Raw genomic sequence first — 20,220 nt, 5'->3', positions numbered from 1 at the left:
CAGTACTGAGCCCTGAGGAACACCACTAGTGACCAGCCATCACCTGGATGTAACTCCATTTACCACCATGCTCTGGGCCCAGCCATCCAGCCAGTTTTTCACCCAGCCAAGAGTGTTGCTGTCCAAGCTGTGAGCTGCCAGTTTGTCCCAGAGAATGCTGTCAGAGATGGTGTCAAATGCTTTACTGAAGTCTAGATAGATAATATCCACAGCCTTTCACTCATCTACTAAGCAAGTCACTTTGTCATAGAAGGAGATCAGGTTGGTCAAGCAGGACCTGACTTTCATAAAGCCATGCTGGCTGTCCTGTACATGCTGTGTGATGGCACTCAAGATGATCTGCTCCATGACCTTCCCTAGTACCAAGGTCAGGCTGACAGGCCTGGAGTTCCTGAGTTGTCCTTCCAACCAGTCTCGTAGATGGGCATCACATTTGCTAATTTCCAGTCAACTGGGACCTCTCCAGTTAAGCAAGACTGATGGTAAATGATTGAAAGTGGTTTGGTGAGATTTTTCACCAGCTCCCTCGTTGCTCTCAGGTGCATCCCATCTGGGCTCATAGGGTGTCTAATTGGCATAGCAGGTCATGAACCATTTCCTCCTGGATTATGGAGGCTTCACTCAGCTCCCTATCACTAACTTCCAGTTCTGGGAGCCAGGTATCCTGAGGACAACTGGTTTTGGTATTAAAGACTAAGGCAAAGAAGGCATTAAGTACCTCAACCTTTCCTCACTTCCTGACACTGTGGTACTTCTGCATCCTTAGCCCTCCTTTTGCTTTCAATGTATTTATAGAAACTTTGTTGTCTTTAACTGCAGTGGCTAAATTAAGTTCCAGTTTGACTTTGGTCCTTCTAATTTTCTCCCTACATAACCTCATAACATGGTTGTAGCCACCCTAAGTTACCTACCCCTCCTTCCAGAGGTGATACACTCTCTTTTTTTCCCAGAGTTCTAGCCTAAGCGCTCTGTTTAACCAAGGTATTCTTTTTCCCCACCTCTTATCTTAAGGCACAAGGGGACAGCCTGCTCCTATATCTTTTAGATTTCTTTCTTAAAGCATGTCCAGCCTTCCTGGACTCCTTTCCCCTTTAGGACAGAATCCCAAGGGACTCTGTCAATCAATCTCCAAAATAGGTCTGCCCCCTGGAAGTCCAAGGTGGTCATTCAGTGGGCTCCTCTCCTCACTTCATCCAGAACTGAAAACTTTATCATTTTGTGGTCACTGTACCTAAGCTGGCCATCTACCACCGCATCACCTACTAGTCCTTCACTAGTCCTTCTCTGCTTACAAACAGGTCTACTGGGGAACCTTCCCTAGTTGACTCACTCTCCACCTGTGTCAGGAAGTTATCTTCAACACAATCCAGGAACCTCCTGGACTGTTTCCTCTCTGTTCTGTTGTATTTCCAGCAGACATCTAGCAAGTTGAAGTCTCCCACGATTACAAGTGTTGGTGATTGTGAGACTTCTGCCAGCCTCCTGTAGAATGTATACTCTGCTTGTTCATCCTGGCAAGGTGGTCTGCAATAAATTTGTACCAGGACATCCACCCTGCTGACCCTTTGCCTGATCTTTACCCACAGGCACTCAACCTTGTCATCGTCACCATCATTATTAATTTCAATACAATCAAAACAATCCCTAATGCACAGTGCTACCCCACCACCTCTCCTACTTTGCATATCGCTTCTAGAGAGCATATAACCATCCATTGCAGCACTCCAGTTGTGACAGTCATCCCACCACACTTCTGTGACAGCAATTACATCACAGCTTTCCTGCTGCACGATGGCTTCCAGCTCCTCCTCTTTGTTCCCCATACTGTGTGCAAGTATAAGTGCACCTGTAGTATAGGTGTAGATGCAATTCAACTGGTATTTCACCTCCAACACAGGCATGCAATTCCTAGGCTCATCTCTAGTGAGCCTGTCTGTATACCCTTCCAAGCTAATTTAAAGCTCTGTCAATCAGCCCTGACTACTATGGGCCATAATCCTTTTTCCCCTCTGTAGCAGGTGGACCCCATCTGAGCTCTAAGCTGGAAATCCGGCTAGTTTGAGGAACACCACTAGGAAAATCAGGCTAGTTTTCATGTTCCTTTCAGTATGTCCCCCTTGTACAGAAGGAACTGAGGAGAACCTGTACACATACTTCTTTGACCAAGTGCCCCAGTGTCCTGAAGTTCCTTTTGACTGCAGTAGAACTCCTTTCTTCAATCTCACCACTACTGGCCATAGAGGGAAATAGTCAGAGAGAGCCATACCAGATCAGAGAGTTTCCTAATAGTATCCCTTACCTAGGCTCCAAGACTTCTGTGTGGGATGGGTCCTGCTAAAAAAAAAAAAAAAAAAAAAAAAAAAAGCAGAAGGAGTTCCAAATTTGCTGAGAATCATTCCTAGACCTTGACCTGCCCATTAGAGTGCTGAACAGCATGAAAGCCTGCAGTGGCTAAAACCTCTTGTCAGTCAGAGTTTTACTTGAACATGGGAGCAGGTAAATTTGATTCCCAAGAGAAATCAGCTCACAGATCTCAGTGCTGTGCCCAGTAGGTGCCACAAAAAAAGGCATGGCTGTTCTTGCAAACTTTCACATTGCTTTTCTAGTGTTAATGTAATTTATACTTGGGGCAGTTTTATCTGATGGCTAATATATACTCAAGAGAAATTTAGGAATGGGTTGGCAGATCAATGCTTTGTTTGGACTTTGCCGCTATTTAGCGTAAGTATTGCAACTAAAAGAAAGTCTGTAGGAGAAATTAATTGCATAAAATTTTCAGCAATATTTCTGGGATGGACACTGGACCCAGAATATGCCTAATCACATCGCTAATAGGAAAATTCTCATCTCTACTGGAACAAGGTGTCACATCAAAACATACCCCCAGGCTGCAGAAAGTACATTGGAATCTGCACCAAAATTTGTGCTTCACAGCTCAATCCTAATTTTAGTCATGATGCTGAAAAGTTTTACCAAATACTGTGTTCCTAGAAGGATGCAGAATTATCTGAGTTTGTCATCTTCCACAGGCTCATGAGGTGTCTGAAGGAACAGAGTGTGTCAATGAACCAAGATCGGGTGGGGTGATATTTATAGATGGGTGATATTTAGCAGTTTCCTTTGGAATCATTTCCCAGGAAGGATGTGTCAAACTCTAGTCCATCCTGCTGGGAATCAATGGAGCTGGCAACAAGACTCTCTTTAAGGCCAGTCTTGGTGTAATCAGTAAATGTCACATTGCTCTCATTTACCACTGGTACTGTGGAGTCTTTATTCAGTCATTGCTAAGCACCATGGCCAGACCTTCACTTGAAGGCATTACCTGTCTTTTACCCCTAACCTTTGATGTGAAGAGTAGCTGGAGATGATGGTACTTTTGAAGGTGGGGCTTTTTGTAGTCATGTGTTCATGCTGCTTCCAGTTAATGCCTCAACCAGGAACTGCTGGAAATTCTTTATACTTTATTGTATGTGTATCAATTTATTTAAAACACTGAGTGTTTGAGATTGGTGTGCATGCATTCTGGTTCATATTTGTCCATTTCTCCATGAGATATAAAACACTGTATCGTAAGTATCTTAAAAAGCACTGTATTGCTTTTTAGTCCAGTTCTCCCAGGAAAGGATTTTATGAAAGAACAAAGGGAAGGGAAAAACCAAAACCAATCTGGACTAAAAATTCATATCCATAGGACAAAGATGCATTCCTTTTAACCTAAATATTGGTAAAAATCTAGGAGTGAATTTTCTTTCTCTGGTTAGCACAGGCACTAGGCAAGCTATGCCATTTCAACAATTATTTTGTACAAATTATGTCACGATAGTTATCAAAACCCCCATGCTGTGCCAGAAGCCCAGTAGCTTCTTTTTCTCAGTCAGTGATAGAGAACTGGGAAGCAAGGCGAATTTTATCAGCTCCCACCAGTAAAGATTTGGACAGAGAAATAACAAGGGTGAGAAATCACATATTAACATTGAGAATAACAATGGCTCACTGTACAAGTTGGGACCAGAAGTATAAGCTATTCTGAACTGGTCCATACCTCTTCTTAGAAAACCGTGTGTAGTTCTGGTCTCGTTTTCCTGTAAACAGTGTAAAAAATTAGAGGAGATTCAAAAAAGGGCAAAAGGTATGATAAAATATGGGGAGCAGATTTTGTATGAACATAGTAGGACTTGTCACCTTAGGAAAGAGATAAAGTAAATAGGTATGAAAACACAAGAGGCAGGAGGAGGGTGGCTAGAGAACACTTGCCAGATGTTTTTTTGAATACAAGAACCCAAGACAGAACAGTCAAAAGAACACTGACCAAGGAACTACCAAACCATGTTGTGAATGTCAGAAATACGCACGAATTTAAGAGGTCAAAATAAAGCCTGTGGAAGTGCAACCAACTAAGGATCACTAACAGAAAAAAAAATGCAGTTCTGGTACTTCAGTTATTTGTGAGTGGTTGAAGGATGGTTGTGAAGGTTGAAGGAAGACCATTCAATGATATTGTCATGTATATTTAGCCTATTCTTTTTCCTTATGTGTTTGTTTGCTTCAGACTAAATTTTAAAGACTGAAAATTAGGCTAGGCGCAGCTTTGGTCTGAACTATTACTGGCATTCTTTAGTTCATTTGGAAGCCGTGAGAGAGCTGGTCAGTTCTTCCTATATATGTGTTTGTGTGTGAGTGCATGCACTGACGAACTGCTGGAAAAGTAGGTCCTAAAAAATATAAGTCATTGATCTTTAGAAGCAAAGACCTTGGAATATTTTCTCTTTGTGAAGTAAGTCAGAGCTACAGGAGCAAGGATCAAATTGTCCTTTTTTTTTCTTATGAGTTACTTTTGGCTTCACATATAGTAGAATGAAAAAAATGGTACATCTGCATCAGGCCCCAGAAAATGCAAAGGGACAGTGGAAAAGTATATTCTTCCTGTAATTATTTGTACCATCCTAGGAAATATCATCCAGCCAAGCATTTATTCCCCGCTCATCACCATGGTATCTTAAAGAATTAACAACAGTAATACAACAAAGTAATAACTTAATTCACTGTTAATTAGATATCATATTCTTAGGAGTAAAGATGATTTGAAGAAATTAAGTCATTTTTACTTACCTCTGAGTCATTCTTTCAACTCTAACCCTGTCTCATTTCACATTCACATACAATCATGTTTAAAAAAAAAAATTAGCTCCTAAACAGCAACTTAAATACTTCTCAAGTTGTAAATGTACAGGCTGAGTCCTTAAGGCAACACGGTTGAAATGCTTATTTAGAAATTCCACTTAAAATTATTACCAGTAGCAATTTATATTATCTCTCGTTGGATGTAATGTTGAAATAAATGACTAATTAGTGTCAACTTTCCAGCATTTAGTTACCAAGCAGCTTGGAAGCTCTAGGGAACAGCTTTATAACAATTTACAGAACTGTCCTTAGACAAGGACCCTATTTAGCAATTGTCAGAGGTAATTTGATGTGTCTATACTATTGCTTTATGCATAGCACTTCTTTTTCTACTCTCAGAATGGTTAGTTTCTATTCTTCACTGATGGTCTTTTCTTAAGCAGTTTCAAAGTTAAAGTAGTTAACTAATATTTGCTCCCTTGCATCATATCTGCTTAGTTCCAAAGCCAGTCTACTTGTGAAGGGAGTTAACTGAGATTGGTTTATTCACATGCCCATGAGAGCACAAAGGCAGAGCTCAGCCAGTCACTCCTTCTTTGTGGAGTGTGTGGCAGTCTAGCTGATGAATTTTACTGCCCTCCATCCACTGAACTAAGCATTAAATCCCACCAAATAACATAACAGACCTCTCACCAGGTAAGCATCTCCATCACAGAAATGGAAGCACAATTTTGTGGTGCTCTGTAATGGGCCATGACATCTACATCACTTTAAACAAACAAACAAACAAAAAAAGGAATCCAAAGGGGTTTGGAAGCACAAGCTTCTTCTGCAGAGACCTTCTGCAGTGATTGTCACAGTGTCAGTGTCACATTTAGGTAGGACAAGACTCAGGCACTGGCAGGGCCATGTAGAGTGAGGGCACCTGCACTTGCCACGGAAGCCTGGTACTGCGTGAAGGGTTGGGCAAAGCTCCCTTTGATTGCAAACTCTAAAAAAGGCACATTTTCACCTGTGACTGTGGTTGATGGCACCTGCCTTGTAGAACCACATTATTTAGGGAACGCTAAGAGAGGCAGATTGCAAGTTTTACATCAAGAACAGTTTTTCTGCTATGTTGCTTTTCTTATTCATAAAAAGTGTCGGATCCATTCAGAAACATTCTCCTTTTCCTAAAAGCAAACATGCTCATTTTTGCTTCTGAAATCTGGGAAAAAAACACAAACCAAAATGCCGTCTTAGTAGTATGTCTGTGACTGTAATGCAGCTGTTGGGAGTCAGCTGAACTATATTTCTGGTAGTTTAAACAGCCCCCATGCAGTATAAATTAGACATTGTACTTCTGTGATGCTGGTCAGGATCAGGTAGGATATTAGCTTTTCCTGATGACAACCTCTTTGAATTTAATATTTTATGGTAAACAAGAACAGAGGGAATTTGATTATCTAGATCTTGGTCTTGACTGAAAGAAGCTGGGAGTGTCTCCTTGGTCAACTTTAACTTTTCCATGCAAAAGTTCCTATGTTTTGACCTCAAAGTACTGAAGTCCAACTGTGCAAATCTGTTTACCCTTCTTGGGTGAAATCCTTGGTGTACGTAGAAACAAAACTAAACAAAACAAGCAAAAGAAAACCCCAAATCACCCTGACTTTTATTAGAAATTTTGTACTTCAGAAACTGGTAACCCAGCCAGGTGCAGGGGCACTAGTTTAATTCTCTTGCACTGCAGGCTGGAAAGCCCAGGGAGTACTGCCACTTTTGAGAAGCAGATGTGGTTTTCATCATTCATGAATGATCATTCTGGCCCACGCTTGGAGGAACATTTGTGGACCCAGAGGGGACCATGTCCATCACCAGTGAGCAGAAGAGAAGGTTATTGCAGCAGAGGGCCCTTCATAGCAGTAAAACCAGCCAGGAAGATTATATGCAATTCCATGCAGAATCTCCCTAGGCTGGAATAAAATTTGAAGTAATCTATGTAATGTGGTTCCGCACCTCACACTATCAGCAATATTTTGCATTATTAGAAATTGTTCTTCCAAAATCATTAGGCTATTTTCAGACCTGGCCAAAACCAGGACCATAAGGCTGCAGATTCATAATGATTATTGTTAGTGTCAGGAAGGATGGGAATTGATTTTTCTGCCTTCTCCCCTGTGCTGGGATGTAAGCATGTGCCCAAGTGGGTGGGTGGCTGGCTGCCTAAATTCACGGACTGATGAGCAGCTGTATAATCTTCTCTGAGAGTCTCACCAGAGAAGCCTCTCAGGCTTCTACTGGAGAAGAGGAAAGAGCCATTAGCTGAGACAGCAGACAAGAGGGAAGATGCATCATCATCCCACCCAGGTGGGTAAAGCACCAACCCCAGCCAGAGCAAGCAAGCAGCTGGAGGGTGGGAAGACAGTGCCCTGGAAAGGCAGGGCACCATTCTCTTAATCAACTCCAGTGCAAAAAACCTGATCTCTGCCTGGATGACCTGCTAAATCTACTGGGAAACGTGATTTGTCTCCCGCACATGAAAAAAATGAGCCATGCTGGCTTCTACAATCTTCTACAAAGATTATTTAGTTTCCATGGATCTTGTACTATTTTCATTGTTCTTTGGTCATAAATTCCCTTGCTTTTAAAATAAATATTTCCAAGTTAATTTTAACAACTTTTCATTTATTTTACAACCATTATTTTCTGACATGTTTTACATGTTTGAAAAGCAAAAATGTTACTAGCTTTTCTTTTCAGCAAATAATATGGGAGCAGACAACAGACCTCAATCAATGTAATAATTCTTTAAAGAATGTGAATTAATTCGAAGGAGGTGGGAGAGGGCACATGTATCTGTAACACGCATTTTAAAATGTTTCTGCATTTGCATTTGTTTTTAATGGCGTTTACGCCCTCTAGTGTCAGAAAAGTCTATCACAGAGAGGGTTTTTTTTCATCCTGACAGTTTTTTCTTTTTATGTATCTGTCAGTATCAGCCTAGACTATTTGAGCTTTGTGAAAATGCAATTCTCGGATTTATTCCCGCTACATATATCCTACAATTTCACAGTTTTGGTATAGAGGTCACCTGGGGGGGGTTCGACCAAAAGTGAGATATTCCATGTATTAATTTCTGGTGTAACACACACATTGCTAAATTACAGTTTCTGGTGTTCACTATTTTAACCTCCACAATACACTTATTTTTCACTTGGAAAAAAAAAAATTACTTCTGTGTCCACACAAAGAAACAGAAGTTAAAAAAGCAGCATTGTCCCTCTCATTTGTTAAGATCATAAAAGACATCAAGAAAAAATGGCCAAAAATATGATTTATTTCAGTTATATTTAAGACCTTTGACTTATGAAATATTGCAGCTTAGAGCCATCAAAAACTGGTTTTCTTTAGATTCAGGAATAAGATGAATAGCTGATGATGCCACAAATACAGCCTGTGTTGCCTGAGATTTCTTGAATTATGGGTATGCAACATTGCAGATATTCCACTCACCACGCAGGAAAGCAGTATTGCCTTGGCAAGTCAATATCCATGGATAGGCTCTGACACAGCAATGCTGAGATTACAGATAGAGCCTTTGTAAACCCAAATACATTCATGTTTCCCAATCTCCTGCAACAGCTCAGTTTTCCGTGTGTGATTCGAGCCGCATTTTGTGCCCACCAATCTGTCATGCAAAGAGATACATCACGCCTGTTTTACTCACATCAATACTCTGAAAGATCCAGTATTTGTAAAATGAAGGAATCCACTGGCTTGCTGTCTTGTCATGCAGTAAAGAGTCAACTGTGCAAAAGTAGTCTGTTACCTGTTGAATACAAACAACTGAGACAAACATACATGCCTTTAAATCTACCCATCCAATCCATCCATCTCTCCCTGTATGATGTCATTTAGTGAACAGATACCTGTGGACTGAAAGCAATAGCACATGTCTGGCCTGTCTGGACTACATCTAGTGAAACCTAGGCATTAGCTTTGTCAGGTTGTTTCTGACTTATGATTTGATAAAACTTGATTGACAGATCTAGTTTGCCATAGCCTTTTCCCTTCCCTTTTTGGCTACTGAAGTAGAATGCACCTGACTGATATCAGGGATCAGTATGATATCTCTTTTTCTTCACTCATCCAGTACATAAAATAGTGGGATGACACTTTTGACATTACAAAATTAGATTGTCAGTACAAATCATGAATGCCCAAAGACTGGCTTGAGCTTTGGCCACAATAATAGACATACGTGGAACAGACTATATGCAAAGCTAAGAAAAGACTGCAACTAGGAAAAAAAGCAAATAAAGGAGAATGTGCTTGCAGTTCCAGCCTGAAGAGCAGTGAGACAAGCAGAATAGCACTAGATAAAACCTTGAAATAGTTCCCTTTTGAAAAGGGTGTCTGTGAAAATTGCTTAATAAGATTCTACATTTGTTGTGTCTCTACGACTGAAGAAATCAGATTTTCTGCAGAATGTAGAATTTATTTAAGAGATCAAGTATAATTTTTCCTCTTTGAAATAAAAGCACCACAAAGCTTCCCTTCCATCTCAAAATGTAGCTACATTCTTTTTTAGTTTAGACTTTCCAAGGAATAAAGCAATTGTAGTTGGGGTAAAGGAAGGAATTTTCCCTTAATTTTTTGTTATCCACTTCCATTGGTGGCGATCAGTGATATATGAGGTATAACTAAAGGTAATGTTTAATGCAGGATGCAGAACTTCATTAATGATTCTGATCATGCCTACAGTAGACTAAAATCTGTATCACTGTCCCAGAGGAGAGCAAGGCCAACTAGGGTAAATGAAGCAAAAACTCATTTGTTTTGTCACAAAAGTAAGCAAATATGTTTCTCACCTTGTACAGAAAGGCTAATTTCTTTGAAGTAATTTTTTCTGACCATAATTTTATTTAAACATCTCCAACACAGTGGTTAGCAACAGGAGAAAAACTAATTATGTAAGAACTATTAATGATGTGAAAGATATTATTAACACTGAACAATAGATAAGCAACATTACCTTTGGAAAATGTCACAGTATTAAACTTATGCAAGCTGAAATAGAAAAATAACCAAAAGCAAGTTATTTTAAAATAAGCAGTATATCCATCTGCCTGTAATTTTGTCTGGAAGGTGAGAAAATCATTGCAAAATACCTTCATGTGTCAAAAAATCCTGATTTTTTTATTTCACTCTGTAACTGAAATATTGTGAAAAGGCATCCACTTATGTTAGTGGGTAAGTCCACACATAAACATTGAAATGCTAGAGATAGATCAGCTAATGGTTCCTGTCATAACTCCTTAAGCTTCAGTCTGCACTTGATTCATGTAATTACACTGTCACATTATCAACAGGATGAACTATATCCCTGAGCAACTTCAAACCAAATTAATTAGAGCCAGGAATGCCTTCTGTCCACAGCAGCCATCAGTGACAATGTGAGCTTATGGACGTTCAGCAATTTAGCATTTCAAGTGATAAGCATTTAAATATTTAGGAAGGTTTAGAAATCTCATTTAAGAGATCTAATTTAAGAGATCTAGTACTGGGGCATGTGTAAATTTTGCATTTCAAAATCTGGTTGTGTCAGGCATGTGTAAATATATATTGCCTTTTACATAGCTTTCTGTTGATACAGTTTGATTCAATATAAGAAAATACTTGGATTGTATCAGTAAGAATGAAGTAAAACAGTAATGAATACTGTAAAGCAGAAAGGATTATCAGTGATTTGATCCTAGGACTTCTCCCCAGAGCTCAGCACCCTGGCTTTTCCTCTCATTCTGCCTGAAAACAAAATGGGGTTAGCTAGGTGTTGGGGATCCATTTGTCAAAGAGACCTTGAAAGGTCATTTATCCACTTCCTTGCCCCAAAGGAAAGTACAGCTGGGCATGCATCACTCCCGACAGTTGATAGTTAGCTGTGGCTTTAGGAAGAGATAAGCATCAAGAATGGTTATGTTGTGAGGTGCAAATGTTGATGTGAAAGAAAGCGTGACTCTCTTTCTAGTATTTTTGCAGTTTTATATATATTATAATTAAGACCAGCTATATTACTAATTTAAAAGATGGATTCTATTAAATTATGCATTTTTTATCCAATCCTACATGTCACAAAATGAGAAGCTAATGGCATTCAAATTCTGAGTGTATGGGGTTTATTGGCAGAAATATTAATGTATTTTTTTCCTGTGAATATTTTACACTTGGGCATGCTTGGTAAAGCAACTAAACATTTATTTAACACAATATAATCTATGTCAATAGTCTAAGACTTGGTCATCTATATTACATCTGCTATATGACAACTTATTTGAATATTTATGTTAAACACATATCTTACAAAATGCAAACCATTCATCTTCACCTACAAGGCCATACATAACCTCCTTTTGATGTGAGCCGAGCTCTCATTGCTGGAAGGCATCCTCCAACCTCGTACAGATTCTCTATCATCTGTTGTCCTCACCCTTTTATCCCATCCTTCTTGTTACTAGGTGCAAAATTTGGACCATATGACCTGAACCCTCTCCCCTTCTTCTCTGTTATTTTTCCAGTTCCTACCAAACAGATTTTGTTTTCCAGATAGTATTTCCCAAACACTGCACCTCCTGCAGTTTTATTTCTTAACTCATCTTGTGTTAACAGCTTATTAATTCTTTGTAATAGGGAATGTGCTGTCTCCATGCTCACAAACATACTAAACTCACAAGCTACAATCAATGCTTAATAATAACTTAAAATCCAGTAAAGTTAAAAAACAAATGGTACTTGAAAGTAATTTATCTCTTTATTAAACTCCGTATTATATAATTACATACTTGTGCCCTACAGAATATGGCAAAATGCAAAGAGCTGCTGTCTCTTAATAAGCTGGCACTGGAGTGCCTTTATATACTTCACTAGCACTTTGTTCTTTCTTGCTGGACAAAGCAATATCCAATATCATAAAGAAAGGTGGTAGCTCTAGTAATTCTGAGCACTGACAGGATTTGGAGTTAGAATTTGTTTGGTTGCTTGCTTGTAGCTTGGGTTTTTCATGTTTGCTTTCACCTAGACCATAGAAGGGACCTCTGGAGCTCAGCTGCTCCAGCTTCCCATGTCAGCAACAAGAAGTTTGGGTCAGCCATACTTCTGTCTAGCCAAGTGTTGAAAATCTCCAAGGATAGAAAGTTCATGATCTGAGCAACCTGTTGCAAAAATCTGTCACCCTCCTAAATGAAAGTACTATATCAGCTTAAGTGAGACAACAGATTATTCATTTTAGCATCTAATTTACCAAGTGGTCTCTCTAGGATCTTGTCAATGGAAAGTGATGAGTTCTTCCAGCAAGCAAACAGAGTAAGGACTGAATTTCAACACTGACTTTTTTTCTTAGCAAGGTCATTCTATCTCCATTGCAACAGAGGCAGCCTGAAAAGACTACAGCAGGTAAAACACATGATTTACCTGCTCATAGTTTGACAGATGGGAGACCCAAAACTAGCTTCAAATTAAAATTGTGTGTGCAACAACAGTGGGCTTGCTGTATATGTATGCATATGTGTATAAAGTAATATTTATATGAAGCAAGTATTATTTGCATGAGAATTAAAATCTATTGTGTGATTAATTCATCATGAAGTTCAATAATTAGAAGAGCTTTTGTCTGTACTAAGCATTTTGTTTTCTTTTAACCCAGGTATGGTGACATGGTGCCAAAGACAATAGCTGGCAAGATTTTTGGTTCAATATGCTCCCTGAGTGGGGTCTTGGTCATTGCTCTGCCAGTTCCTGTAATTGTCTCCAACTTCAGCCGTATATACCACCAGAATCAACGAGCAGACAAGCGCAGGGCACAAAAGGTGAGCTTCTCATTTTTCCCCCGTTGTTGAGCAATAGATAAGATATGACTTTCTATATTCTGTGTGTCTTTATAGTGAGTATTTCTTAGCAAGAGGACAACTTTATGTATGTGCTACATGCCTAGCCCATGTCCTAGATGCAAATGGCGTATTATTTTTAGTGAGGAAAAAAAAACCAACACAAACCAAAATTGGATCATTAATCTTTTCTGTCAAAATGTACAGACCTATTATTGTGGTAATTCATCCTACTTGTTAAACTAGATCTAGTCTTTTCACGCAATAGCTGTAGTCCCACCAACTGAAGATTCTTCTGTGTTTTTTCAGGCAGACTTTGTTTCTACCACAGTCTTCTGAGGAAGAAAAATAAAGAGTCCCAAACATAATAATGATTTCTAACGTCTCTGCTAACAGCTTGCTTCACTAATCTAGGTTCAGTTTAAGTCCCCGGTTCAGCCTCTGAGAGAATCTGCTTGTTGGGGAACTTGTCTCCTCAGCTCTACTTTGCTTAAAAGGCTTCAGATAAACAGCTCAATCAGGAAAAAAGTCTATTTTTCCAGCTTTCTTGATTTCCTGAGTCTCTCCCTAAAATATCCACTAGACCTACAAGAAGACTGTTTCCCTCACAGGCCCATATGGTCAGGAGCCAGGAAGAAGTATTTACCAGGGGTGGTGCAGCCAAGCCTAGACAGTCACCTTCATCTCCACATCACTGCCAGCGCACTAGTTCTGATCCACTTCTCCCAACCCTGTAATGCCAGACAGCTCAGAAAAACTCTATTGTCACCTGAAGCCCTGGTGTGGGAGCCAAGACATCTTACCTTCTGCTCCTCTGCAGATGGCAGTCAGAAGGCTTTGGATGCCACATAGATTGAGTGATTGCCAAGGCTGAGGTGTCACCACTTGGGCTTTTTGTGTTCCCACGGCTTTTCTTCAGAGGTATGAGTCTCCAGCGATCCAGGGAGAGCAGGACCATTGCTGGCAGAAGTGTACAGGTAGACTGTGGCTGGGGACTGCACATATAAACCAGGGAACACAGGCAGCTGCAGGTTGCACCTGCTTAATATCAACAACAGCACCAGGTTTAAATATACAAAATGTTTGTGTGTTTCTTTCTGGCCACCTTTTTGAGTGATTTCTTCATTAAAAAAAAAAAAGAAGTTAAATAAATGTGTGTAGTGATACCATTCTCAGCATATCTTAAAATCAGGAGAAACAGAGGTACATGTCCAAGAAAGTCATCGGCCCAGGCTGAAGATACAGGGCCCTTTAATGGCCACATCTTGGCAAAATGGCTATAAAAGAAACCAGGTATATCACAGGAATGTCATACCTTTCTAGAAACTTGATTTAAAATATAGGCTGCTTATCTATCTACTAAATCCACCCATCCTTTAGCATGCTATTTTGTCCCACAACCAAGTTCCAGCTGTCCATTCCTCTCTTCCACAGCTGGGACATCATGTCATTTCTACACTACTTTTTTTTTTTTATCAAGAACTTTTCCACTTCTGTTTTTTTGTGTAATGGTAGCAGAGAAACAACTGTGCACCTCAGCCAGGACACTCAGTGCTCCTTACTGTGCCTCTGAGCATGGTGCCAGTCATGCTGCTTGATCCCAGCAATCAGTGTGCCTTTCTGAGCATTCATAATAGCTGCAGACACAACCTTACTTCAGATAGGAACTGTCTCCTAATGCATGCTACAAAACAGAGTTTTCCATGCCTGCTTTACATTTGTGTCACGGTTTAACTCTGGCCAGCAGCCAACCACCACACAGCTGCTCAATCACTGCCCCACCAGCAGGATCAGGGAGAGAATTGGAAGGGTAAAAAACAGCCCCATTCTAGCTACTGTGAGAAAAATTAACTCTACACCATCCAAAACCAGCACAATTTGTGAAAACAAGATGGACAGAGGAAAATACCTTGCAAAAATTAGATTGGTAGACTGGTTGCTATTTCCCATAATCTCTTAAATGAATAGAAACTGCTTGAGTTAATAACTGACTTTTTCTCCTTGCAAAATAGTGGGCTCTTTGCATGTTCCAAACAGCAACATGAAGTGATGAATGGCAATCCTACCAAGAGATTTTTGCTCTGCTCCCCAGTACAATGCCAACAGTAAGGATGAGAGATCTCCTCTGACTGTGTTTATGCCCTTCTTGCTTTGGAGAAAATGGCTTTGAGGTCTGATTAACTTAGCACCGGATGTGTGTTGCATTGATATCTCCTGTTGCAAAGCTAAGCTCTCTCAATCTAAAATGACCGAGATGTTGAACTGAATATTGCTTTGCTGGACTTGGAAAAAAAAAATCAACAAAAGGCACTTCATGGATACTGTATAGTCCATATTTTGCTATGAAATATAGCCTTGCTTTTCACAGGGGGTTTCTACTGCTTTGTAAAAGAATATTCAGGCAAAAAGGTCACTTTATTGAAGTCTGAAATTCCTTCTTCATTCAGTAGAATAAAGGCTTTACACCATTTTCTAAAATAATGTTTCCCTAGGCCCCAAATTTATTTCTGTTCTCTAAGGCTGAGGAATATAAGCTTGAAAGAAGGTGCTGTTTCATGGAGTGTAGCACAAGCCTCTGCAGGCAGTGGTACCTCCCACTGTCTACAACAGCTTTCATCAGCTTGAGACAGTTGTATGTTTGAACTGAATATATCATACAATATTGTATGATATATGGTTATCATACAATATATTTATGATAACATACATATTCTGTATATTATCAATATCTCATACAGAAGTTTAATCAAGATAGGCTTCAGAAATGGCAAAGCATTTGGGCTGGAAGGAAACTCGAGAAAGTTCTTCGCTAAAGAGTTGAAATCTAGTTTGAGGAGCACTGGCAATTTTCAGCAGACAAATTTTGTCGCTTATATTAGGATTGTTCAAGAACCACGTGACCATCAGTATATGCATTTACTGACTTCTGCAGTTATTCAAGAATAGACAATTCCACTTGTTTCTTTTTGGCAAAAAGATGCTACACATTAATGCTTGGGAGAAGATGGAAGAGAGAAATCTATTTATATACCATTGCATTTTGAATGCATTTTAAAGGAAGCTCTTGCTTACATTGTTATAATTACCATGAAATCCCACTTTGTAATACAGCCAATTTTGGCAGGAGAGGCCAGCTTTCTGCTGCAGTGCAGAGAGCTTCTTGCAATCAAGAAGCTGTTTTTAAACAAAAAAAGAGTGGAAAACAAAACAAAAACAAAAACAAAATCATCTGTTTATCAGAACGTTGTATTCCATCAGATAATAAGGTCCAAGGATCTGACCTACCCTGACAATAAATGAATAAATAATCCAAAATAGAAATTGGAATTCAGGGCAGAACTAATTATGCCCTGTAGTCTTACTGTGCCTTCTTCTCAAGCAGATTTATCACTAGTGAGACAGTTTGGAAGAATACTATTTGTGGAGCTTTTCTCAGCTAGAGACAACTTCAAGAGGCCAAGTTATTTTGGTTGCTCATCAGTGCCTGCAGGTGGTAAAGTTAATGACAGGTGTGTTGTAACTGGTCATGTACAAAAGCAATGAAAGGAGGGGATAGGAAAAAGGAAAGGAAAGAATGGAAAAGGAAAAAAGAAAGATTTAGGCAAGCTTGGATACCATTTCCTATTCTGTATTTGATAGGGAGCAAGGGCTATGATTTGGCAGGACCCTCACAGTGTCATGTTCACTGCGATGACTGCGAGCCCAGGGAAGAGACAGGAGGAGGCACAGCTGCCCCCTTGGAACAAGTGTCTGGCAGCTTGGACACAAAGGTCCATCCCAGCATACTGCAGCAGCAATTATGATTATAACATCCTTCTTACCATAAATGAAGCATCACTTGCTAGATGTTTCTCAGTTTTCCATGCATCTGTTTTTCCACATCTTTGGAAAGCAACAGCCTTGTGTCCTCTTAGCCAGCAAGTGCCTAAGTGCAGGTACTTCTGCCCAGTATTGTTCATTATCTGATAAACAAAGGAACCTTAATTTTAGTTGCTTAAGCACTTTCTCCCTAGAGTGACCTTGCAGAACACCCAAACAACCTTCATCAGCTCCAGAACTTGACTTCAGACATGAAATTCAACCTGAATCTCCCATTTGAGTACAGTCTTTGACCTACACAAAGAAAAATATATCCTGAAGACTGGCTTTGTTTTGTTATTTATTGATTGTACATGATGCATTTATCTGTCAAGTTATGAACAATTAGTAACCAGCTAATTATAAATGGCTCCAGGATAAACTCCAATAACTGCTTAACAGCACCTGGCAGTCTAGAATTGAATGTTTGCAACAGGGAACCTGCTAGCCATTTTGACTTCTCTATATAAGATAGGCTGTTAATCTCAGGGGGGGTTGCAGAAACATAACTAACGGCTTATCCAAGATTTTTGGATAATTTGAATAGCTTGTGAAAGTAAGGCATGACCCAAGAAATATATGAACCTTATTTAATTCCACATCTATTAATGTACAAAGTAAACAACATTTTCTTCTCTATTATGTACTGATGTCCTGTAAATTATGTCAGGTAATATGAAGTCAATTATTTGCAATTACTGAAAATTAGAAAATCAGAGCATGAAATGTGGGCCTGATTTTTCACTTAAAAACAAATACACAGGATGGATTTGTGAAAGACCACACAACAAAACAATTCTATAAAAAACAATGTAATTGATTTTTTCGACAATTTTGGCCCTTTCTCTATGAGCCACAGTGTTGTGCTTTAGCCCAGGCAGGCAGCTAAACACCACCCTGCTGCTCGACCTCTCCTCCCCAGAGGGATGGGGTGAAAATCAGAAAGATAAAAGTGAAAAAAATTGTGGGTGGAATAAAGACAGTCTAACCTTTTCAAAAGGAAGGGAAAGAAACCAGCAGAAAGGGGTGAGGGGGAGCAAATCCAAGGAAAAAAAGCGATGCAAAAGGAAACAATTACTCAGCACCAAGCCTGTTCCAGAGCAAGGGTAGCCCCTGCCAGTCTCCACCACCATCCACTTTTATTGCTTAGCATGTTGCCATATGGAATGCAATATCCCTCTGGTCATCTGGGGTCAGCTGTCCTGTCAGTGTCTCCCCCTCAACTCCCTGTCCATCCCCAGCCTCCTCAGCTGGACAGTTCAGGAGCAGAAAAGGCCTTGGCTCTGTAAAAGCACTGCACAGCAGTAACTAAAACATCCCTGAATTATCTCAACACTGTTTTCAGCACAAATCCAAAGCACAGCCCCATACCAGCTACTGTGAAGAAAATCAACTCTGTGCTGACATTTTAAAATTCCTGTGAAGGAATTTCAATATTTTAAATGTACAAAATCATTAAAAAATAATAACCATAAGGTAAGTAATTAGTAACTTTTGAGGTTTTTCTAGTAAGATATTTTTATAGTCTGGAGAGTAGCAGGAAACAACATGAGCTATCTAAGTACTAAATTACCTAGGCTACCCAGGCTTCTTGTATAGCAAGTTGAAGAGAATCTTGCCAAAAATGATTCCCAGTACTTCAGTAAGCCCTGCCCTAAAATGTTCCTGATAAAATCTCTCAAAATAGCTGGACAGCTGAAGGCATCTGAATGTTAGAAGCTGGATGTTGTATATACCCCATAGTGTTACACTGAGCACTACTTAAAACCTTGTGAAAATAAATGTTTATATCTCTAAAATTGACAGAGTTAACTGTTGTTGAATAACAGTGAATTCCCTTTGTGAGATTTCTAAAAATGCAGCCACAGACAAGAATCCATCTCTAAAGTGTAAAATTTGAAGCTTGAAAAAAGAAAGAGGTGCATTCAAAAGAGAAGCTCTGTGCAAATTCAAAGGATGTGGTAAGAATTAGAGCTGGTCATCAATTTCTTTAGGAAATTGCAGATGAGATGATTATGGTGGAATTTCATCAGAATATGTAAAAGAACTATACTTCAGCTACATTGGTTTAGCCTTAGACCATGTAAAAATAACCACAATCAAAGTTTCATATTTGGTGGCTAACAGGGAAAACCTCACAGCAAAGATATCATTTACTGTGAGAGAACTAATCCTTTCTTTTCTTTGCTAGATATTCCATGAAAGAGGAGGGTTAGGAAGGGCTTTGTAGTGGTTCAAAGGGGCAGTTGTCACTCCTTTTCTGTTACACATGGCAGAAAATGCAGACTAAAGGAAAATGCAGGTCTTCTGTAATCACAGTTTTACTGATGTCATCATGTCATTTTGCTGCCTTTCATGGGAATTCAATCCCCAGCACACAGCCCTTAAAATCCTGCGCATGACATGAGCTTTTAATGATTCCTTGATAGCAAATGTGAGAAGTCACTAGACTGCTCACTCTATAGGCTCTTATATAAATCAGGCAGCACTGAAATCAGAAGCATTGAAAATAAGTCTTATCACTTTAACAGATTTGTAAACACCTCCAGTTTCAGGACTATTTTCTGTAAGCTGAAGTATAAACATGGAAGCCACAATATCTGGTTCCTGTCTTGGTAATAGATTTACTATCTTCTCTTTGGTAAATGATGTAAATTCAGGCCATCTCAATGACTCTCAGCTAGAAAGATGTAAGCTATTACTTTCTAGCTCACAAAAGCTTTCTAAGATGCAATAAATTCATATTTGCAAAGCAATTTAAAATCTTCACATCAAAAGTACAGCCTTCCTATTATATATGTGTAGCACTTTGATATATTAAGATGGTCTGATGAACTGTTATGTTTTTCATATTTCTTTATTAAATGGTGCTGCACCACAATTATTGCTTCAATCACCAAGGAGAAAATGAATATGCATGTTAAAATGAAAAGCACAACTAATGTATGTTCATTAAATCTAATGAATCTCCCTGTATAAAGAGCAGACTGAAAAGTACCACAGCTAAAACATTTGTGACTGAAATCACTTATTTATGGGACTCCAAGCTGCACACTGTAAAGACATTTCCAAAGCGTCTCGAGCTCCTAAGACAAAACAGTAGTGCTAAGAGAGACCTTTTGATATATTTATGAACATAACCAATGCACATGTCTCAACCCATGACTATTCAGTGGTGCAGGTAAAGCTCTTCCCCCAGCCTTCAGCCCAGCATGCTGAGGTTGCATCTCAGGAGCACTCCCTAGAAAATAATCTATTTTCTGCCTGCCCAAGAGGATTTTTAAGTGCTAGTCCTGAGGAATGAGCCCTAACCCTGCTGGTAGCCTTGAATGTGCCACCAAAGAGCCCACATAAGCCAGGAGGGTGGGAGCTGTGAACAGTT

At 39.5% G+C, this 20,220-nt stretch overlaps 1 protein-coding gene across 2 annotated transcripts in view; it reads left to right on the top strand.

Annotated features, from left to right (window-relative positions):
* KCND2 (potassium voltage-gated channel subfamily D member 2) overlaps nucleotides 1-20,220 on the top strand; it is a 271,171-nt gene that overhangs the window by 236,616 nt on the left and 14,335 nt on the right. For both annotated transcript variants that reach the window (XM_032689149.1, XM_032689148.1), the window contains exon 3: nucleotides 12,800-12,962. In XM_032689149.1, the coding sequence (XP_032545040.1) occupies nucleotides 12,800-12,962 (163 nt within the window). The remainder of the gene's footprint in view (nucleotides 1-12,799; nucleotides 12,963-20,220) is intronic.

The sequence above is a fragment of the Chiroxiphia lanceolata genome, chromosome 5 (assembly GCF_009829145.1).
Source record: "Chiroxiphia lanceolata isolate bChiLan1 chromosome 5, bChiLan1.pri, whole genome shotgun sequence".
Lineage (NCBI taxonomy): Eukaryota > Metazoa > Chordata > Aves > Passeriformes > Pipridae > Chiroxiphia > Chiroxiphia lanceolata.
The sequence above is the reverse complement of the archived record's forward strand: the minus strand, read 5'-3'. Positions and strand labels throughout refer to the sequence as shown.